General features: G+C 31.9%; 3 protein-coding genes across 10 annotated transcripts; 2 read left to right on the top strand and 1 right to left on the bottom strand.

Annotated features, from left to right (window-relative positions):
- The first annotated feature begins 475 nt into the window (after nucleotides 1-475).
- Nucleotides 476-11,329, top strand: LOC106711210. Of its 7 annotated transcripts, XM_014503475.2 has the most exons (8): nucleotides 3,246-3,344; nucleotides 5,154-5,271; nucleotides 5,434-5,670; nucleotides 7,451-7,693; nucleotides 8,826-8,990; nucleotides 9,855-10,082; nucleotides 10,237-10,334; nucleotides 11,256-11,329. In XM_014503475.2, exons 2-7 carry the CDS (start codon nucleotides 5,181-5,183, stop codon nucleotides 10,305-10,307), a joined length of 1,035 nt encoding a protein of 344 aa, XP_014358961.2. In that variant the 5' UTR covers nucleotides 3,246-3,344; nucleotides 5,154-5,180; the 3' UTR covers nucleotides 10,308-10,334; nucleotides 11,256-11,329. The 7 variants fall into 7 exon arrangements, with proteins under 7 accessions (XP_045536794.1, XP_014358961.2, XP_014358986.2 ...); XM_045680838.1 differs by lacking the exons at nucleotides 3,246-3,344; nucleotides 10,237-10,334 and adding an exon at nucleotides 476-500; XM_014503500.2 differs by lacking the exon at nucleotides 10,237-10,334.
- A 1,549-nt stretch (nucleotides 11,330-12,878) lies between these two features.
- On the top strand, nucleotides 12,879-14,406 carry LOC106711124. The gene is made up of 3 exons (XM_014503359.2): nucleotides 12,879-13,165; nucleotides 13,253-13,462; nucleotides 14,019-14,406. Exons 1-3 carry the CDS (start codon nucleotides 13,053-13,055, stop codon nucleotides 14,341-14,343), a joined length of 648 nt encoding a protein of 215 aa, XP_014358845.2. The 5' UTR covers nucleotides 12,879-13,052; the 3' UTR covers nucleotides 14,344-14,406.
- Nucleotides 14,407-14,849: 443 nt separating this feature from the next.
- Nucleotides 14,850-20,522, bottom strand: LOC106710853 (serine/threonine-protein phosphatase PP1-beta catalytic subunit). Of its 2 annotated transcripts, XM_014503038.2 has the most exons (8): nucleotides 20,393-20,522; nucleotides 19,908-19,973; nucleotides 18,992-19,123; nucleotides 18,000-18,215; nucleotides 17,266-17,457; nucleotides 16,354-16,505; nucleotides 16,039-16,173; nucleotides 14,850-15,959 (listed from the first exon to the last, which is right to left on the bottom strand). In XM_014503038.2, exons 1-8 carry the CDS (start codon nucleotides 20,439-20,441, stop codon nucleotides 15,861-15,863), a joined length of 1,041 nt encoding a protein of 346 aa, XP_014358524.1. In that variant the 5' UTR covers nucleotides 20,442-20,522; the 3' UTR covers nucleotides 14,850-15,860. The 2 variants fall into 2 exon arrangements, with proteins under 2 accessions (XP_014358524.1, XP_014358529.1); XM_014503043.2 differs by lacking the exon at nucleotides 19,908-19,973 and having other exon boundaries at nucleotides 14,852-15,959; nucleotides 20,393-20,520.
- Between the last annotated feature and the right edge of the window lie 370 nt (nucleotides 20,523-20,892).

The raw sequence follows: 20,892 nt of genomic DNA, 5'->3' as shown, positions 1-20,892 counted from the left end.
ATTTTATAGTAATTGCACTCTTTTATAACCAAGTTAAAGTCCATTATATCAATCAACGGCGGTCAAAGGGTTAAAACACGTGTTTGTAACAGAAAATTAGAGACTATTGAAATAATCAGCATAATTTCTCGTTTGAAGTATTATCTAATAACCCAAAATTAATGAAAAATGTATGGCACAAATGTGATAAATCTTACACCAGTTTATTCAGTTTTATTTCATTTAAATTGCATCATATACACCATCATTCATTTCAAAACATCAAAATACATTTATAATCATACAAATAAATTTATAACGTCCTGAGAAAATGAGAAGTGGTAGCATTACGCATAACCTAAAAAGAAAAATCGGTCAAGTGCGTGTCGGGCGAGCGAAACGAACTGAGAAAGTCTGGCCCAGTGTAGAGACATTCGTTCCGACTGTGTGCAAGTGTCATTTGTATTTTATATAACTTTCTAATTAATTAATTGTAACTGTCAAAGAAATAAACTTAAATCGTAAGTATGAGATTTCATAAGGTATTCAGAGATCATAAGATTGATATTTCTTAATTTTTAAATTTTCAAATGATTAGAGTTTTCCCGTATTTAATAATTGTTGTTTATTTACATTTAATTAGTGAGTACGATTAATGAAATATTATTTATTACAAGTAATTATTACAATATATTCAATATATTATTAATTTGTTATATTTTAAATAACATAACTTTGAATTTTCATAACTAGATTTCATTTGTTTTTGGTACATTTAAAATTTAAAATTATTGTAACAAAGAATAAATATTCCTTTGTTGTACATTAAACTTTGGACTGTAGTTTTATTATGTAATAAAGTAAATATTATCGTCATAATAAATTGTGTTATACATCATGTAGGTTATGTTTACGATCGTGCTTATATATTTTTTATGTTATGTAATACAAATAGGTTAATACTGGATTTCATTTCTAACGTAGATATATTTTTAAAAATAATAATTCAATCTTTATTATAGCTCTACATTGTTTTGTATTGCAATATATTAAACAGTATATTGCATACAAGTGTACAATTATGTGTCTCTTTTGTGGTACGTAAATATAGGAACGTAAAAGATTTTGTTACTTTTTGGATTCCTTGGCTTTCGAATGACACAAATTTTTATTATTTTTATTAAATAACTACAATTTTTTAAGTTTATCTAATTTTAACTATTAACAAATTTGTCACTTTCAATATTTACTTATCCATATGGTTGATAAAAATTGTCAAAGTTTTGTCTCAGGATGGTGCTTAAATAGTAAGGCTACCGGAAGTGATAGTCTGTAGTCGATATTCCAAATAATTGTAATGTCGACGTTATTCATTACGTAATATTCTGAATAACCAAATAACAAAATCATCAATGTTATATTGGCGTAAAAAATTTATTAGACGTCGTTAAGTGAAAACGAGAGCCGTGAAACTATTCCTGTACTTGTTGATTACTCGCCAGTTATTTATAAAACCAGACATTTTACAAAGAATGTTTGCGTCCGTCAAGACTAATGCTTAAAAGATCTTTAGTTTTAATTATATTGGACATTTCCTTAATATTTTATGCTAAGGAATTTTTGTTATATCATTTCAGCATTTTGAGAAACGGTTTCAAAACCAAACGATCATGGATTTGGATCAAAATCTCACGTACAGTATGGTTTAAATATTTAACTATAAAAAAATAATCAACGATGTAACAATAAAACCTTGTTAGATCTAAATATTTTTGGTCAATATAAACAATAAAAACATAATTGTGTTTCTTAAATTAATGTAGAAAATAAATCACGATATGTTCAATTTATCTATCTTTAACAACAAAAAAATAGTATATATCATTTTAGCTCGCTCTTATTGAATGAAATTCAAATATTTTTTAAGAAAAACGCATCCGCTTTAACCGAGACCTCTTGTGCTACGGCAGATGCAAGCTACGACGTAGCAAGTTTTTGTAGCAGAGAACATTAGTAGTAGCTCTTTTTTGAAGCACTGATATATATGTTAAAGGATTTGAACTTAAATAACATTTTTTTTAATATAAAAAGGAGTATGATTGACGCCAAATAGTTTTTAAACTAAAATAATTAATTGAATTATACGCTTTTTGTATTTCAGTGTATACACAAGTAGTGCTACAAAACAATGTAATTCTTTTTGCTTTCTCTCGAACATTCGTTGTAGTAAAATCCAGTGTAATCATTTATAGTTTAGTGGTACACCTTTGTAATAAGCTATGACACTTTCATATTTGGGATTTGGAATAATTATTTCAATTTATTTCTTGATGTGTCATACATCGTAAAAATTATAAATTTTTATTAAAAGAAATAGAAGATTTAATTCAATTACAATATTATTGTATTTCTAACGCCATCTGTTAGAAAATTATAAAACCAATAACATATACTAAATTAGAGTAGAATAGAATAGAATAAAATTAATAATTTAAACATTACAAAAGAAAATTTTATGTCCATATATTTTACAAACTATAACTCGGTAGGAATATTCGCGGTCATAATAATTATATATACATTTCAATGTCTTCAAATAATGTAAATTAACCAGCAAACCATTAATTGTATGCATTTTTCTGATTCAGTGATCTCACTTGTTTTATCTCGCGGTCGATAAAATGAACGTTTGAGTCATCATTTTGTTCATAAGTCGAGATTCAGGTGAGCTGGAAATATTTCAGCTCCAAAATACTGCTTTATAAATGTGTGTGGGTGATTTTAATCACTCACACCTACGTAAGAACTATTTCGATCGGTATCTGTTAGTTAAATTCACGTGAAATTTTCGTATACATAATAAATGAAATACACCGATTAAGAAAAGTAACGAGCACTGAAAATTTAAATATGGAATTTTTTTGATATTAAGAAACAGAAATATTTGCTAGAAATATGTAAGATGTTTTAATTAAGTTAAAACCCAAACGTACTGATGATGACACTCATGGTAACTTAATAAAGAAGGCAGTGTTAAGAATTCTTGTAATTCATCAAAATGTATAGACATAGTGTGGTGTATGAGCGAAAGAAGCGCCAATCGTTGCCATATTTGTTTGTTCCGTCAGATAACGAACGTGATTATAACTAAGGATATCCGGTAATTATATCCGCTTGGTTATGGTATTTGAATATGATTTGTAAGAAAATGTTTTGGGCGGGCGGGGTCGATCCACGCGAGGGCGGGGGCGTGCTACGCCGAGAGCGCGCGGCCGGCCGCAGTGCGCGCCCGCCCCGGTCCGACACTCGACGTCGGCTCGTCAACGACTACACACCGCTAAACGTAACGACCATTATTTTAAACGGTAAGCCCCCCGTGAGCCGCCATTGTTCCCCGCGAGTGTTAAACCCCCTTGCGCGAGTGTTACCGTAACGCTATTGCGCAATATATCCATCCCGCTTACTACAGGATCTTCTAAACTACGACTTCGACTTATTTTCGCGAGTGATTAATCGTTTAACACCTTTGGGTAGAATTTTTGGTATGTAAAAAGCTTCACATCTTTTCTGTCAAGCACCAAAGTTATGTAAAACAGAACCATCAATTTTTCCAGCGTATAAATTTTGTGAGTACGAGTAACTTATATGAAAAGTTTTAAATAATGCTTTGTTCTACAAATAAACACATACTTGTTATGCAATAAAAAAAATTGACCATAAATTTAAATTAAATATTTTATTATTTAATTACTAAAAGTACCTAACGTTTTGAATAGGGAGAAAAATTAATTACACACTTTAATATATCATTTTTGTATAGGGCTCTAAAGGGTTGTGTTGCATTCTATCGATAAAATATTTTATCGCGAGACGCCACCTGACGGCGTCACACGCTAGATAGTGGAATGCCGTGAATCCGATACGACCCCGTGCGCTTCTATTTTAGGCGCACCCATCGCGCGCCAAATTTGCAATCCCGCCAAATCGACGCGCCTTATATATTTTTGTAACCTTTTCTCAATCACGTACTATTTAATAATTAACTGTCGTATTATTTGTCGACACTATGAACAAAATGATACACGACGAACACAATGAATCATGAAAGCGATAAAAATATTTTGACTTTGGCCTTTAATCTTGACCGAAATTTTAAATGTAGAAGGTTGAAATGTTGATAAACATTAGTTTACTTAATTTAAATAATATTTCTCTCCAATGGTAGGAACTTCTGTCTCAATAATAATGATCAAATATAAATTATTATTTGTTAACTTACTTTAATTTACGTAATGATACTACGGACTTTATTTTGGATTTGTTTAATTTTATAAATAAAATGAACTATTTCAAAATTTATTAGGTATTACTTTGGTTAATTATTAATTTATTAAAGTTATAAAAATATTATTAACACTATAATCGCTACTAAATGCCATTAACATACACTACATTATATATTTACGTACTTTTCGTTTTTTTACGGTTAAAAAGGTTTTAATGCTGTTTTTGACGCAAATATTTCAAATAATGTTTCACGTAACGGAAACAAACGTCTTCTTTGTTAATGTTAATTTTAATGACATTACCAAGTGCCAATGTTTATTCCCCTCATTCACATCTGTAAAGAATACAAACAAACCTGTACTTTATAAAAAACCAATTTAACAGAAGTGATTTATATTAAACAGTTTCTACATTGAAGTATAGATTGTTTCTAACCCATCTTATTTATTCTTATTAGCTTACCCGAGTATCCGCTTACATAATAACATATTGTATCGGTACGCTGACTTATCCGTTAAAATGTGCGGCAAGGTCGCGACGAACTCTAAAATAGACGAGTGATCAAGCATTCGTAAAAACGGCCGTTTTCGAGTTTCTCTTCGGCATCAGTGTTGTTGGCGTACGGCCAAGTCCGCAGCCATTCGACGCCGCGGCCAGCCATCGAGACGGCTATTTGCGGCCCCGGCACTAACTACACACGTCATCGCTCTATTTAGAAAAAACTAGCGGGGTATTGTGCTCAATTATGTCACCTGTGCGAATATTTAAAGATAAAGTTCTGACGTCAAGGCCAACGTTCGACATATCGATATCCGATAGTAATCGACCACCGCCCAACTCTACAGTTTGGTGAAAATTTTTATACACCTATTGTATTTCTTTTGCAGATCACGAGCACGACATAAGCAGTCACAATGTTTAAAAGTCATTTAGAAATGATCGGCAGAAATGAGACGCCGTCGAAGAAAGCCAGATTTTGGCAATCCTTCGTACGGTCTCTAAAAGGTAAGTCCAAAATTAAAAAATGCCATTCTATAAATTTGTATTTAAATCTACTCTACTATGTAGTTACAACCGACAACCACCAACCAAAAGCGATAACTAAGTAAAACAATACCAAATCTACGTAAATAACTAAGTAAATCAACGTCTCAACTTAATTCACAGGATCAGAGGACATCAGAGCGGAAGAGAGATACAGGCCGTCCCGTCGCAGCGTTTTCCCCGAGCTCCTATCGACCTATCCTTACTCCAAATCCATCTATGACGACCCTATCGGCGCTGCGGAGAGGATCACCGTGCCCGGCTACCGCTACCTGCCCGTGCACCGCGAGGTATACGGGTATTCGCCGCGACCCATCTACGCCCACAACTACCCCAGCTCGCTCGATCGGTACAGGCCAGGTCGGTATCCACAATAATGTAAATACTACACATTAACGCAGTCATTTATTTAAATCAATATTTTAACACGTCGCAAATCAATGTCTATCAATGTCATAGTTGTCATCAAACAAGTTAACATTGACAATATTTTATGTTGCATCTTTGACAGAATCTAACATTTTTTACGATACAAAAGACGGCATTATCATTTTGTAAATATATCTGAAATATCTTTGTCAACTTATTTTAAAGTTCAGAATAACCACTGATTTTTATAACCCTGACAATTATGACATTGACAAACAATTAAACATACAAACTAAATTTTAGATATAGCTGTAAAATTATTAAATATAAACCTTCATTATGACTATTTTAATATAATAAAGTTATACTTCATTTAACGCAAATAATCTAATTAATAATTAAGATATCATTATTTTTACAAAAATAATTTCTGCATCAGTCTATTTACAAAACAAACATTTAGGTATTTATAATATTACAAGAAACAGTTGTATCATTTAGTTTTAAATCTAAGAATTAAGTAGAAAAATATTGGCATTATAATTTAATTGTTTCAGCATCGAAAGTGTCCGGGGCAGTTTAAAAAACTGACGCACTTCGCTTTAGAATACGCTTTTGACATCACTGATGATTTTTCATCTTACGTGAAAATATAAATTTTACAATATTAAAAATATTGTAAAAAAAAAGCTATATTGTTATTGTAAAAAAAAAGAATCGCTATATTGTATTGCATTTTTAATTAATAAAGCTTACGCAAATAGAAATGCCGTGATACCTGTCAAAGGCTCGGAGATTGATCTTTAAATCAAATGACGAATTGACAAACATTAATGTGAGTTTCCACCGTCTATACATTTGTAAAAACACACAACAACAATATATTTCGTACAGTGATTTGACAGTGAAAACTCACCTATTACATTATAGATTCACAAAACTACAAACATTGAATTTAATAAAGTTTAATAGGACTAAACAAAATCTGTATTTAATGTTGTTATAATAAATGTTCAGTTATTCATTATGTACAGCCTCATAAATTTCTAATATAATATATATAATCATCACATCACACCAATATAAGATTTAGAGATGTTCCTTATATTGATTTTGTCGATATATTATTGTATTGTAGTCATTATTGTTGTTGTAATGTTAATTGTAACGTTCTTGTGATGTGTTGGTGCAAATGTTTGCTTTTGTTTACGACTTATCATTTATTATTTTACCGCATGCACTCAGTGGAAATCACCTCTTACACTTAACATCATCTACACTTGTAAAAGCCATTTTATTACATCACCGGTTGATCTTCCAGCGCTTGTCAGGTGGTCACTTTTTTCTTTTTAATTCATAAATACCCCCCTTTAACATCAATTGTTTTACGGTTAAATCTTTTATGAAACGTCCGCGGAATGTGCTAGAGGTGAGTTCTATATATTATATATGTACATATATATCTAAACCGATCATTAGTTATAACCAAAGCTTTTGCCTTGCTATTTCTAACAACTAATAATTGCGACATTCAAATTTATATTTAAACCGGAATGGAATGTGAAAAAACATTTCTTGATAACTTTTGTTTTGTCATTTAGGAAGTTCTTTTAGGTCTATTATTATTTTGTTCCTAATGATGTATGATTTTTATCTTTTTTTAAAGTCCTTTTAACGGATGAGTTTTTAAATGGTGTTGAAATTCTTCTGAGACAAGTAATTTTTGATTTATTTGACGTGGTCATATTTTGATTTTTTTTACATTTAACAGTATACCACGTGCCGAGGCGTATCCGTCGTGGCGTGGACCCCTTCGATGCTCACAAGGCGTGGCAGGACCACCTTGACAGGATGGCCGCCATCGACCGCCTGTATCCCTCCCGCTACGGCCTCTATCTCAAGGACCGGGCATACCCCATCACCGACCTAACCGCTCCCATCATCGACCCACTCTCATCCAAGAGCCTAAAAGGCATCGAATATGAACCCGACAATAAACCTCACTGGGGAAAAGGTAAATTTTATTAAACTATATGCACGATCATCATAGTTTAAGTTAGGTTAAGTCCCGAAATTCGTTCTTTATTTGATATCGAAAATTTATAGTCAACTTTTGTGTCTGTGGTTGACATTTTCTTGTAAGTAAAGCACGAATCGCGGTATTCGGCTGGTCCATGTTATAGGTTGAGTTCTTTATGTTTCCTAACATTTTAAAAATGTTTAGCGGACATTTTTACCATCTAATCGGGACATATTGAATGCAGCAGATCACGTGGATTCAGAATATTGTACAAAAGGGAACCTAATTCACTTATTGTTTCAATTATATTTGAATCATGTTGTTGTGAATTAGACTTTCTCTAACCGTTGGTTTCTGAGGCCAAAATCCCTGTGTAAAACATATTGTTGTCTCTGTTTTGTCAAAGATAATGACAGGGATGACGATATGTTTGATACAGAAATTTTGGTCTCAGAAACCAACGGCAAATCATTTGATTATTTTGTCAGAATTAATATCAATTTATACGAAAGTATATTATTTATCAGCAATAGTTAAATATATTGTGACGTTTGTTCATTTCGTTAAAATGGTTATAACTGTTGTAATATGTATACGAAAATCGAAATTGTTTTTTTCTTTTAATTTGGCCGTTTTTAACTATTCATTTTATTCTTTACCGATATTTGTTTAAGTTTAGAATTAGTTTAAAGTTATTGTTATATTTGTTATATACCTTTTAATACGAATTTGCTATTTCCAAATTTATTATAAATAGTACAAACTAAAAATTGCATTAACTAACACGATCCATATTTTTTATATTAAAATATAAAAGACCGACATGTGTTTTGATTTAGTAGTGTAGTACCTCTCATTATTTTAAGATTTTACTTTAATGATTCATTTTACGATATAATCACCAGAAATGTCACAGCATTTATCACGAGAATCATTATCTCATGTGTCAAGATGTGCATGACCTGCATTGTAAATATGCGCGAAGTTGACATTGAATGTACATAAGCTGTACATCCATCATGACCATTTCACACTGTAACGACTAAGGTTAAGTTACCAAGTATCGCGAACCTGTATTCAGTCCTCGTGTATGAGCGTAGTATTGATTGTAAGACTTGCCGTGAAGGAGCGTGGCCATCGAGGATATCGGACGCCTTCAAAAGGGATCCGTTTTTCGATGAAGCCGAAAAGTGGGCAGACTTTGACCGCGGACTACGAGGCAAATCCCCTACGCCCGTCAAGCCGAGGATAAGCTCGCCTCGTGATTGTGAGGTCGCTTTTGATGCCGATGGTAAGGGCCACAGACCCCGATGTACCCTGTATCTTCGTCAACCCTCTTCGTAAATAATTTTATCCTTCTAAGATTCGTTCTTTCACGAATTCGTTTGGATATGTTGGTGAAATCTATCCGATCGGAATCCAGTTTGAAAAGTGTTTACCGGTACTGCGTTCGAATTAATACTAAAAGCCTAGTAGTTAGCACAAGTTCGTATCGCTCTATTAGTTATCAATTTGTAGTGAATAAAAAATTACGACTTTTTATTCACAAAGCAATATACTTGTCCTATGAGTGTTAAGTGTTCTTTGTACAAAACGCTGTCCCATTTGCATGTCTAACCCATTTAGAATTAAATCATAATAAATACACATCGTAGACCGCTAAACTCAGTAAAGAAATAAGTTATCAAAAATAAATATCGTGGCATGAAATTAACAATGTGTTTACACATCATATTATTCTAAATATTTATTTTGTATGTTAATTCACCACTTACAATTATTTTTGCATGTTTAATGGAAAAAATGCTGAAACGTTACTTAAATAAAATTTGAATGCGACTACGTATTCAAAAAATCCTAAGAAAGTAGACACAAAGACTGCTCTATTTTTCTCTGATGCTACTCATTCCTATGAATATATTGCCGCTCTAGAAACCCCATATAGCAGTGGAAATTAAGACAAACACGTAGAATGAATAAAACAACATATAAAACAAGTCTGAATCAAACATCGAGTAACGTTTCAACGAGCACGTGTGCGTGTGTTTATTGTGTACAGAACGCTTTACGGTTAACACTGAGAGGTGAACGCTGACGAGGTACAGAGGCAGTGAGAGGTGTCTGTGTGTCCGGCACTAATTGTTGTGGCGTGTAGGTGCTCCGTTGTACAACGCCGGCGGCCTGCGGCGCCCCTGGGCAGACATTTTCAACCCGAGCCCCTCGCTACCGATCTCGGCGATAACTCGGGACCCCTTCTGGTACGACTGGCCGTTGCTGAAGCCGCTCGCTAGATGGGACCGCAGCCCCTCCTACATCCGCGACTCCTACCTGTCGCCCGTCAAACGCACCTTCCTCTGGGACAAGCATCCGATCAGGCCCTTAGGTTAGTGGCTCGCTGTAAATACAGTCACAGCTTTTGTCGTTCCGGCTGTACAAATTGGCCTGCGATTAATGAACACGAAATTTAACTATCTACAGCAATACAATATCTAACAGTTTATTGTGAGGAGTTTAATAATCTTCTAATTTCACGACAGATCTAATGGTGGAAGACGCATTCACAGTGGGTGATATAAGTGAGACTATGCCTTTCATCCGTAGTCTATAAATAGGAACATCTGTTATCATCTCGGCAGTAGGTATACGCGTCGGATAATGTAGAGTTTTTATGTTCGTACATAATATTACCTACCAGATTGCGTAGATTTGAATGTTCCCAGTGAAAATAGTTGGCCTCCAAGAGCAGATGTTATTGATGGTGACACAACTTAACTGTATTCATTTCATAACAGCACCATTCATTTAAATTTCTTATTTATCACATTTCGTAGTTCATGCCCGGCTAGTTGTTTTTGAATTCATTGTTCTGACCGATCCACTTCCATTGTATGATTTGTTAAATATCCTTTGGTTTCTCGATACCATAGATTTAATTTTTTTATAATAAGGAAAATTAAAAAAAAATGGTTGAAAACTTCCTACTACAATTGTTTTAAATGGAGGTACATCAAAAAATGTGACGAATTATTTTTTAATAACTAAATAAATTAAATTTTGCGTTTTTTATAACTAACAAAATTTAATAAATGCATTTTTTACTTGATTATACACATTTGAGGCATTTACTTAATGAAATGTTGTATTCAAACTTGGTTTATTTATTTTTTCGTTAAATCTATGGTTTATCTCGTATTCTGACTGATTTTAAAACATATTTAATGCTTTCTCCTTGTGTCTAGTATTTACCAGTATTCATTTCCATATGTAGAGGCATATTAAATGCAGGTCTTGCACCTCCTCACCTTTTTTCACTTACCCACCGTTTTTAAGAGACGATTGGTTGTTACCACTTGTATTTATATTTGTTACGATAATCTGCATACATTTATAAATGTATGTGGCACTGGTGATTTTTAAACTAATTTAAAACATTTAATAACTAACAAAAATACATTCAAAATGTAAGAATTGAATAAAATATTTTGCGAATCGAATCTGAACTCTATTATGAATAATGACAAGGTTATGTTTCAAAGTAATGCGATTTTGTTTTCAGCCGCTGCCTTCTAAAGGACCCGTCATCGCACACGGTATAACTTAAGTTACGTTACGTGTTATTTATACCTTCAATAAAATACTCTTTGACTATGTAAAATAATAAAGCCACAGATATATGCTTCGACGAATTTAATGGATATGAAGATATCCGGAATCCGCTTCGGTGAATACCGCAAAGACTGTGTGACATAGTCACTGCCACAAACAACTTTGTTATAAAAGAAATTGTTTTATTACTTATAAACATTTTTATGTATACAACAAGTAAATAAAATTAAAAAAAAATATTAAAACCACGTAAGGTATTTTGTTTTATTTACGCAATAATATCTCAGAAATTAAACGCATACTTTCAATTTATGAATGGTATCATAAACAACTTATAAGCAAATGAAGAAGTTTACCTACGAAATAGATAAAATATAGGCGATAACTTTAAAAACATTAAACAAAAATATAATTTTAAATAAAATAAACTTACCAATTTTCTTAATGATTTTCTCCAAGAAAAGATAGCGCCACCTTCGGTGTATCACATTACAGTATATGTGCTTTTAATAAAACAAAATATAGATACCTATAGAATTTGGATGTTGAGAATCCAAGAATTCCATTGTGAACTATACCAAACTTTTCACTATCATGACAGGCTATGTTTATATTATTCGGATCAGATAAGCGCCGATTTTTAAATTAATACGTTCAGTTAAAATCAGCACGACATTTAACTATTAAGAACCTGGACTTGTCATTTGTGAAGTTTAAGTTCTAAGCTTGCTTTCTTTTGTATTCGTCTATAGTAAAACAAGGATATCAGTAAGGAGAGTCGGCAAGAAAGGTATTGCTGTCGCGGTTAGTTTCAGTTAGTTCTATTAAAAAACTATATAAAACCAACACGGGCATAGAAAATGGCTTATAACAAAGAAAAAAAATATGACATGTCATCAATTCAATTCAATTTCCAAGCAGGCTTTTAGGTGACATGTCATCTACAGTATGAAAAAGATCTTGTAACACTTATTCTACGTTGACAAGGGGCGCTAGTGAACTATCATAATTCAGTTTGACCCACCGGGTCAGATATACTCATTAGTATACAACAATAAGGATATACTTAATATACTACTGAGGATATATAAATAAACTGATACAAGTTTGCAAATTTTTAATCATTATGCGTTCATAAAGACGTTTCAACTTTACGTGTCAGCATGATGTGCACATATGTGATTGTCATCTTTCAATCACGCACCGCGAATAGTGGCAGAATTTATTTCGTATCACAACGTAGCGATGGGGGAGACGTAAAGACGGGATTTGCGCAGTCCGTTTCTCTGTAGTCAAATGTTCAATTTTATTTCGAGGCCTGTCAATTCTTTTCTTAGTGTGTTTACTCTTTGAAAAATATTTGTTAAATATTCTTTGGCGGGTGTCAGTATATGTTGCTACCATTTGAACATTTCCCGAGATGGTAAGTAAAAACAATTACAAATGATTTGCAAGTCCAACACTGTAATGTAAATCGTATCGTAATAAACTTGACTAATAAACTAAATTAATTTAATAAACTTAAAAAACTAAACTAAAAAAAACAAAAAAATGAAACTACTTATTGGAATGGAATGGGGTAATTTTAATGTTAAACTGGCAATAAAACAGAGCTCATTTGACATTAGGTGACGTTAGGTTTTATATTTTAAATTGCTTATGCGTTGCGTCTATGTTAACAAATAAAAAACATAATTTCCGCATTTGTTTCTATTTGAAGTTACAGTTTTTTCCTGTGTACTAAGAAATGGGTGAACAAGTAGAAGATCAAGTAAATGAACCTACTATGAATAATTCAGAAGTTACGTTTGATAACTTCACAATTCTTAAGGAACTTAGCAATATAGCAAACTTGGTGAAGTATGAATTATATTTAATTTGTTTATTAAATATTCTATATGCATAGTTACATATTATTTATGTTATAATATATCATTATAATTCAAGGGACGAAGATTTTCTCCAAACAGTGCCAAAAGCAAAGTTAAAACGAGTAAAATGGGTACCAATGTTCAACTATTTAAAACAAGGAATATTTGATGAAATGATTCAAGAGCTGAGTACCATGTGGCAGTATGAGAATATGACAAAGAAATTACAAATTTTAGAGCTACAAAAGGAGAAGTTTTCAGTATTAAACCCAGATAAAGAAGCATGGTATGTACCAAATCAAGTAGTTTGTACATTAATACATATGAGTGTGATGCTCTATAGTGTTTTACTGTATAGAAAACAAGGTAAACCTACCAAATTGATCAATTTTGACTTGTGAGTTTCATATTATAATGGGGGATGTCATAAAGAGCTTACAGTGTAAAAAAATCATTTTTATTCCACCATCACTCAATTTTTGTTTAATTACTACAAGTACTATAATTATATCTGAAATTTGATTTTGTTTCATGACTGTACTGGAAACAAAATCCAAATAGCATAAAATATTAGGAGCTGTAGTGGTTCACTCTTGTATCTATATATCCAGGTTCAACCCCTGCCATGTACCATTGTATTTTTTACCAAATTTCATATGTAACATTATCATACAACTTACTTATATCTTTGAAGGAATTAAAAGATGGGTATGTAGTCAAACAATCCACACTCGTCCAACATAGTTGACAAGGTTTTGTTACCTCTAACAGGGTAGGTACGAAACTCAGTGGTGACATGTATGCTTTGACAATTATAATATTTTACTTTTTCTTTTTTTTAGGAGACCAAAAAGTAATAATATTGTCAATCAATTAAAGGCTGCGGAGATGGTTAACTTAAAACAACAAAAAACATGGCTTGAGTCTTTAGCCAAAGAATATGAGGCAAGAATAAACAGGTTAAAAAGAGTGATAACTGCCAAAAGAGGATATTTAAAAGCTATGGAAATGGATATTAGCAAATATCAAAATAAAAGTGATGAACTTGTTGACAAATGCAGGGAAAAAGTTGAAAACCACAAGAATCTTGTAGATTTAATAGTACCAGTAAGAAACAATGTTGACGATGGCAGCTGGTCTACAGAAGAATTTATGAAGGATCTGTAAATAAATGATATCAACAAATATTGAGTAAAATTTATATTTCAGAAAATTGTACACACCTGAGAAAATTACAACAAAAAAAATTTAAATCTAAGTATATTAAACTCAATAATGTTTGAAACTATTCATTTATATGTGTAGATGAAAATAGAGAATAATTTAAGTGTAATAATAAAGTGAATTCACATAAATCTAATTTCAGCACAAGTTACTAGTTAATTAGCTTACGAGTAGACAAAACGAGAATAGAATTCATACATTTAAAAAAGCAAAATGATATATAGCAAACTGTGATTTCGAAATAATGAGAACAATTCCCAAGATTTCATTAGTAATGTTAAAATTTGTATGCAAAACAAGAAGAAACATCTCCATAAATGCAAATCTAAATGAAAAAGAAAAAACAAAAATAAACTTCTTATTTTAATTAGCAATATTTATTGAATATTTGACATTTTAATATATTAAAAGTAATATATTAAAATTAGCTATAGCTAAAAATTAAAATTGTACAACGCAAAACCTGCATATAATTTAAATATATCGTAATAAGATAGCAATTGCACTATTGTTGCGAGGACTACACTGCTTCTACCACTGTTACATCCATTGCGGCATTTTCAGACTTACTACAAATTGAAGATATAGCCTCAGTGGGGCGGACTTGCCAATCTGCCAAAATTTATCCAACCATCTACTTATTTCATATTAAAAATTAATACTGAGTGCAAATTAACATTAATTTCACTGGGAGCATCGGCACACACCCGCTAAATATCTAGTGAGCTGCAATGAAGTCCTAACTGAAAAACCAGCTACGTCAGATGAAGTCTTTACCACGTCTTAGGCCAGCTTCAAAGCATGTTCCTTTTTGAAATAAATAAAATCATTATTTAAAACTAAACAAAACATATATTATGACTAAATTTTTCGAAAGAAAGGGAATTCTTCATTTTAATAAACTAGAATTTTTTTAATCGAACCAATAATCGTCACTTATACCGAGACCTATGTATACTTTACAGTCGTAGGCACATTAGTTACACAATGATAGACAAAGCGGAGTGCTTTGGATCCACTACAACTTAAACAATATATAATATATTCAATGTGACGCCTCGTGTCCAATGCCCGCATCATTCGGAACTATCCTAAGTTCAACATCAACGTAACAATTTGTCTACAATATCAATAAGGTGACGTCAACTCAACTCGCATCCAATGGAAGCTAATGTTCAGGGATCGAAAAAGCTGTAGTCTGAAAACATCGCCGAATAAAACATCACACATCTCGACATTAATAAACTCTGTTAACTAAATAAGTAAATTAATATCACTCGCTACATTACAAAATAAAAACAAGAAGGCACAAGCAAATTGATAAATAATTTCTCAACGTTGACATTTTATTCGGCTCCGCTGTTGACTACGTTAAACATATTAATTAAAATAGTTGATATAATTAAATATATGTTGTAGCATTCGTCTCACTGTGCAGCACACTGGATACCAAACGTCAGTTATTTCTTCTTGGGAGGCGACCTCTGCGGCGTGGCCGGTCTGCCGCTGTTGATGCCGTTGTACTGATATTTCGCTTTCTTCTCAGATGGTTTCAATATCTGCACAGCATTCGTAAATATAATGAGTAATTATCTAGTACTTTCAAGTTTTAACACCATATTCATTATTAAAATGTACCTGGAAAGAGCACATGAGTGTCTCGTCGACGGACATCATACCACCAGCATTGTCAAACTCGCCGCAGTAGTTGGGCGCCGAGAACAAAGTCACCAACTGACGCTTTGCAAAGAATTCGTATCCGTCCTCAACCACCTATAAAAAAAATCGAATATAATTGGTGCATATTTCAACATAAAAAACTGAATTGAAAATAAACGTATAAAATTTTTGAAAATGATTAAAATTTTGACTGCAGATACTTTTACTATAACATATTATTAGCATGTTTTATTATTTTTACAAAATAGATTGTTTAGGTAATGATTTTCAAACCTGATGAGCTCTACAAATTAAGTCCAAATCATGTCTGTTGAGAAATTTGCTGACGACATCGGGGCCGAAGGTGAAGGACACGCCGCGGTCGTTCTCGCCCCAGCCCTGCACATCCTTGTCGGGGTCGGACCACAACAGATCACACAGCAAACCTGCAACATTACAATTAAAAAAAAAACACTTTATATTATATGAGTTAAAAGCAAAATACTTATGTGATTTCAGTTAAAATCTTTATTTCCAATATTCACTCATAATATGATGTATATTTTAAAACATTTATTTCCTATAACAATAGAATAATTTTCAAACAAAAAGCCTGACTCATAACATATGACTCAAATTTTTACAAATTTGTGTTGCACTAATTTTAAAGAATTTTTTATTGTTCAAATATTAACACTATTCTAATACCTTGTAGGAAATTATATCATTACCTAACATAACCATTATACAATTCATAACTACACTATTCCAATTAAAAAAAAACATATTATCACCATGAGATCATAAAGCTAAGAATGATGCAATAAATCAAAAGAATATAGGTTAAGTGTATTGCTCACTCATAGTTACGTAAATACTTATATTGCAGATAACTTTATTTCACAAAGTCCATGTTAAGTCCCATAATTGAATAAATGTATACATATGATTCAAAAACATCCAAATTACAGTTTTGCTAAGAGATTATTCCTTACAATTATTACCATCCCCCAGTCAACTCTCGGATATAGACTAATCTTGATGACTGTCTTCTGTGTGGTTGTGGTATTTCACTGGGCAAGCCGGTCCATTCATGCAACCAGTGTTGTTGTAGCTAGCTACAACAATTCTACAATAAAGGAACTATCACACAATAGGACCACTTAAGTTGTTGTGGAGAAAGATTATAAATTACAATTTCTTAACCTGTATCGGGGACATCTGTCGGTCTCATTATCCGTCTGATCTGCTCCATGCCCTGCAGGTCGGGCGACAGGCCGCCATGGCAGCAGAATATCTTCTCGTCAATGATGGCCGCTATCGGCAGGCAGTTGAAGCAGTCCGTGAATGTCTTCCACAGCTTTATGTTGTATCGACGTTTGCACTCATCATAGAAACCTGTTATACAACAAATATCATACATTCTATTCTATAGCATTGGAACCTTTACTGATTATTATGATATATATTTAGTTAATTGAAAAGTTGTGTCACAAAAATACTTTTGATGATAAACACTATACATCAGCTACCTGTTATGTGACTCCTTATCAGTAAATAAATGAGTATAACAAGAAAAAAAATTGATAACCGTAACTGGAATTGAATTTTAATTGTTAACATTATTAGCTACTAAATTGTTATGTTTGACATTTGATCATAAAAAACAAAACAATGCTTTGAAATAATCTAGATCAGAATAATATTCAAAATTGGAATAATTCTGTGTCAAAAGCAAAGAATAGAACAATCAGGATGTTTTTATAATTCCACTTTTACAAGCAATCACAAATATGGGTCACAATATTATTGTAAATTGCATAAAAATAAAATTGTTAATTTTATTAACATCGAGAGCAATATTTCTCCTAAAGAGAATTATATTCAGAAAGTGGTATATTTGCTAGTTTATAAAATTGAAATGTAAATAATATACTTACCATAAATACGGTTTATACTTGCACATTCATGATTGCCTCGCAGCAGAAAGAAGTTTTCCGGATACTTTATTTTGTATGCAAGCAGAAGGCATATGGTCTCAAGAGATTGCTTCCCACGATCAACATAGTCGCCTAAAAATAAATAATTGGCTTCCGGTGGAAATCCTCCATATTCAAAGAGACGTAGCAAATCTGTGTACTGTCCATGAATATCACCTGCAATTATAAAGAAATAACATTGAGAATTGTTCCGTGTTTTAAATATTACATAAATTTAAAAAATAACAAAGAACTTGTTACAGAAATTTGTACAAAAGGTCACAATGTCATCATGCCATATCTCATTCCCTTTGTGAAAACAGTTTTCACAGTTAATTCATTTTTTATTTCCTATACTTTTTAGGCAACATTATATTGCTGTCAATAGACAAAAAAAATGATCATCCTCTATATAAGACAAATCTTGACAATGTTTTATTTAAGCCATAATATTACACCAAGTAAATATGCTAGTTTAAAGGATGGATTTTGTTTGCCAAACTCATAAGATGAATTCACAACTTGGGTAGTAATATTTACATTATCAATAATCTTGATTATCATGTTAGACATTTCTATAGAGAATGACAACATGAAACATGAGTACAATGTGCATCACATTATGATATACTGAGACAGATATTAACATTTATTTCTGTTAGTCAGCCACAGATATATCTGCGTAAATTGTTTAGAGATCTCTCTTTTATTTTTATATTAATATTCCACATAAATGATATCCATTGAAACGTTTTTATTGAATAATTTTAAATCAACTTACAAAATTATCTTTGTTAATAACTAACTAAGATAATTATGTAACTAAAACTTCAATTTATACTAATATTACTCTACTATACCCGTTTAAGTCAACTCCGTAAATGACAAACCAGAAGTAAACAGTAATGGCTTTTTAAAAAATATATATTTTTGAATTTTTAATGTAACATTACCACAAATTTTTAATGGTGCCTCCAGCTCCAGTAATATCGGTTGCTGAAGAAATATCTCCCGCGATTTGGTGCAAAGACCACGCACCTCTGACTCGGACATCTGTACTGTCTTCCCTGGCCTGCATCCTCGAACTGTGACAATGATTAGTGCATTTTATTCTTAGTATAGGTGTAGAAAAATTTTGATGGCAAAAGTACAGCTCTATCATCATTAGCTTAACTAAACTGAAAATAAAAAAAGAAGCCAATACCAAGACTGAAATATGAAACAGTTTTTATGAGATTAGTAATAGAATGAAAAGCTGTCTTCTTGGTTCTATTATAATTTGTTTCAAGCAATGATAATAGGTGCAGTGCTGTAAATATTAAGTAAATTACATAACATGTTGTAGGAACACATTTCGAGAGGTGAAAAAACATTGAAAATTATTACAAACAACTTTACATCACAAATAACAGGCATGCCTGAATTTACTATAAATGCATGATTTGTACATGCCAAAAATTAAATTTAAAATGGAGAGTGATATAGCCAGTATTTCTGTGAATATTCAACTTCAGGTATTTGGGAATTTTTGAATACCTATATTGTTGCATAGATGAACTTATTTCAAGAGACCCAGACTAATTTAATAAAAATATATTTTGACCTTGATATCATGATTTATGAAGAAGTATAATTCTATGCAACAGTTACAATTAGCAACCAGTCTATTTAGCATTATCTCATTAATTTCACTTATATCAACAAAATTCACAAATGTTTAGGTTTATGATTAACATTTGCCATTTTCTAATGTTGTCAAATTACAAGGTTGAAATGTTTACGGAGCAAATTATTAGGGCAATGGGGCATTAAATAAAATTGTACGATTCTAGCTGAATACTTTGAATAATATTTAGGGATTAACCATACATTCTCCCGAAAAGATGTCTTTCAATTTGCCTTTTCGCCTTGCTGTTTCCTGTTGCAGTGTGTATACTGTCGTAACCCATAAAAAGCAGCATGATAAAGTGAAATTAAGAAGTAAAGTAAGGTATAATGCGAACAAAGCATAACAATAAGCCCATGAAATTGTTAGATGCCATGAAACCTGGCGTGATTATCTAAAGTAACTTGTTTCTTCGCATTATAAACAACGGGTAATTTTAGTGTTTGATCTATTTACAGTATGTAAATAAACGTTTCTATTATGCCTAAAGTATTATTTATAAAACTAATATCTGATAAGAATTTAAGATAATCGATTTATTTATGAGTTTGACGTTTCTATTCCTATGCACTGAGTGATAATTACGCAACTAGAAAATAAGAATCATTATAAAAATTATTGTTATAGTAAATTTAAGAGTGAAATAAAAATATGAGAAGTAAATTATAATTAAATATTAAAAAAATACCTTCTAAAAGTCTGTGAATAAGACTGTCAACATTGAGTTCGTCAGCCATATTTACTACACCACGATTAATTTACGTCAAACAAAAAGTCAAACCGTACACCATCACGCAAATAATGTAAATGCCACAGATAAAAGTACAGCAGCAATCAATACCAAAGACTACAAAATGTTTGAAAAGGAAATCTGTGGGAAACTAGAAACTAGAGTAAACTTTAAAACGCGTCCCCAGATCCGACAGAAAATAAGCTTTATTTACTACGTGTTCATGCTTCTATAAAGACTTGTTCCATTAAAATAAAAGGCAATTCATGTGCAAATATGTTATACGTGTATTTTGCTAGCATGTTTTCTATGTGATTGCAGTTCACCTTAAGTTACTATTACTCCTGCATATAGTTAAGCTCAAATAAATCATATTTGAAAGTGTAATTTAATTAAAATTTTACTAATAGAATATCACAGTTCTTCAATTTCACCAAAAAATGGTTTTCGGTCGCACC

The sequence above is a fragment of the Papilio machaon genome, chromosome 14 (assembly GCF_912999745.1).
Source record: "Papilio machaon chromosome 14, ilPapMach1.1, whole genome shotgun sequence".
Classification (NCBI taxonomy): domain Eukaryota; kingdom Metazoa; phylum Arthropoda; class Insecta; order Lepidoptera; family Papilionidae; genus Papilio; species Papilio machaon.
This window is presented reverse-complemented; position numbering and strand designations above follow the sequence as displayed.

Excerpts from the sequence above, each read along its gene's own strand:
- LOC106711210 (XM_014503475.2), top strand. The coding sequence starts at position 5,181 with ATGTTTAAAAGTCATTTAGAAATGATCGGCAGAAATGAGACGCCGTCG. Across the intron at positions 7,694-8,825 it reads TAAACCTCACTGGGGAAAAG|GAGCGTGGCCATCGAGGATA; the intron begins GTAAATTTTATT and ends CTTGCCGTGAAG. Across the intron at positions 10,083-10,236 it reads GCATCCGATCAGGCCCTTAG|ATCTAATGGTGGAAGACGCA; the intron begins GTTAGTGGCTCG and ends ATTTCACGACAG.
- LOC106711124 (XM_014503359.2), top strand. The coding sequence starts at position 13,053 with ATGGGTGAACAAGTAGAAGATCAAGTAAATGAACCTACTATGAATAAT. Across the intron at positions 13,166-13,252 it reads AATATAGCAAACTTGGTGAA|GGACGAAGATTTTCTCCAAA; the intron begins GTATGAATTATA and ends TTATAATTCAAG. Across the intron at positions 13,463-14,018 it reads AACCCAGATAAAGAAGCATG|GAGACCAAAAAGTAATAATA; the intron begins GTATGTACCAAA and ends TCTTTTTTTTAG.
- LOC106710853 (XM_014503038.2), bottom strand. The coding sequence starts at position 20,441 with ATGGCTGACGAACTCAATGTTGACAGTCTTATTCACAGACTTTTAGAA. Across the intron at positions 16,506-17,265 it reads GACAGATGTCCCCGATACAG|GTTTGCTGTGTGATCTGTTG; the intron begins GTTAAGAAATTG and ends GTAATGTTGCAG. Across the intron at positions 15,960-16,038 it reads CACTCATGTGCTCTTTCCAG|ATATTGAAACCATCTGAGAA; the intron begins GTACATTTTAAT and ends AATGCTGTGCAG.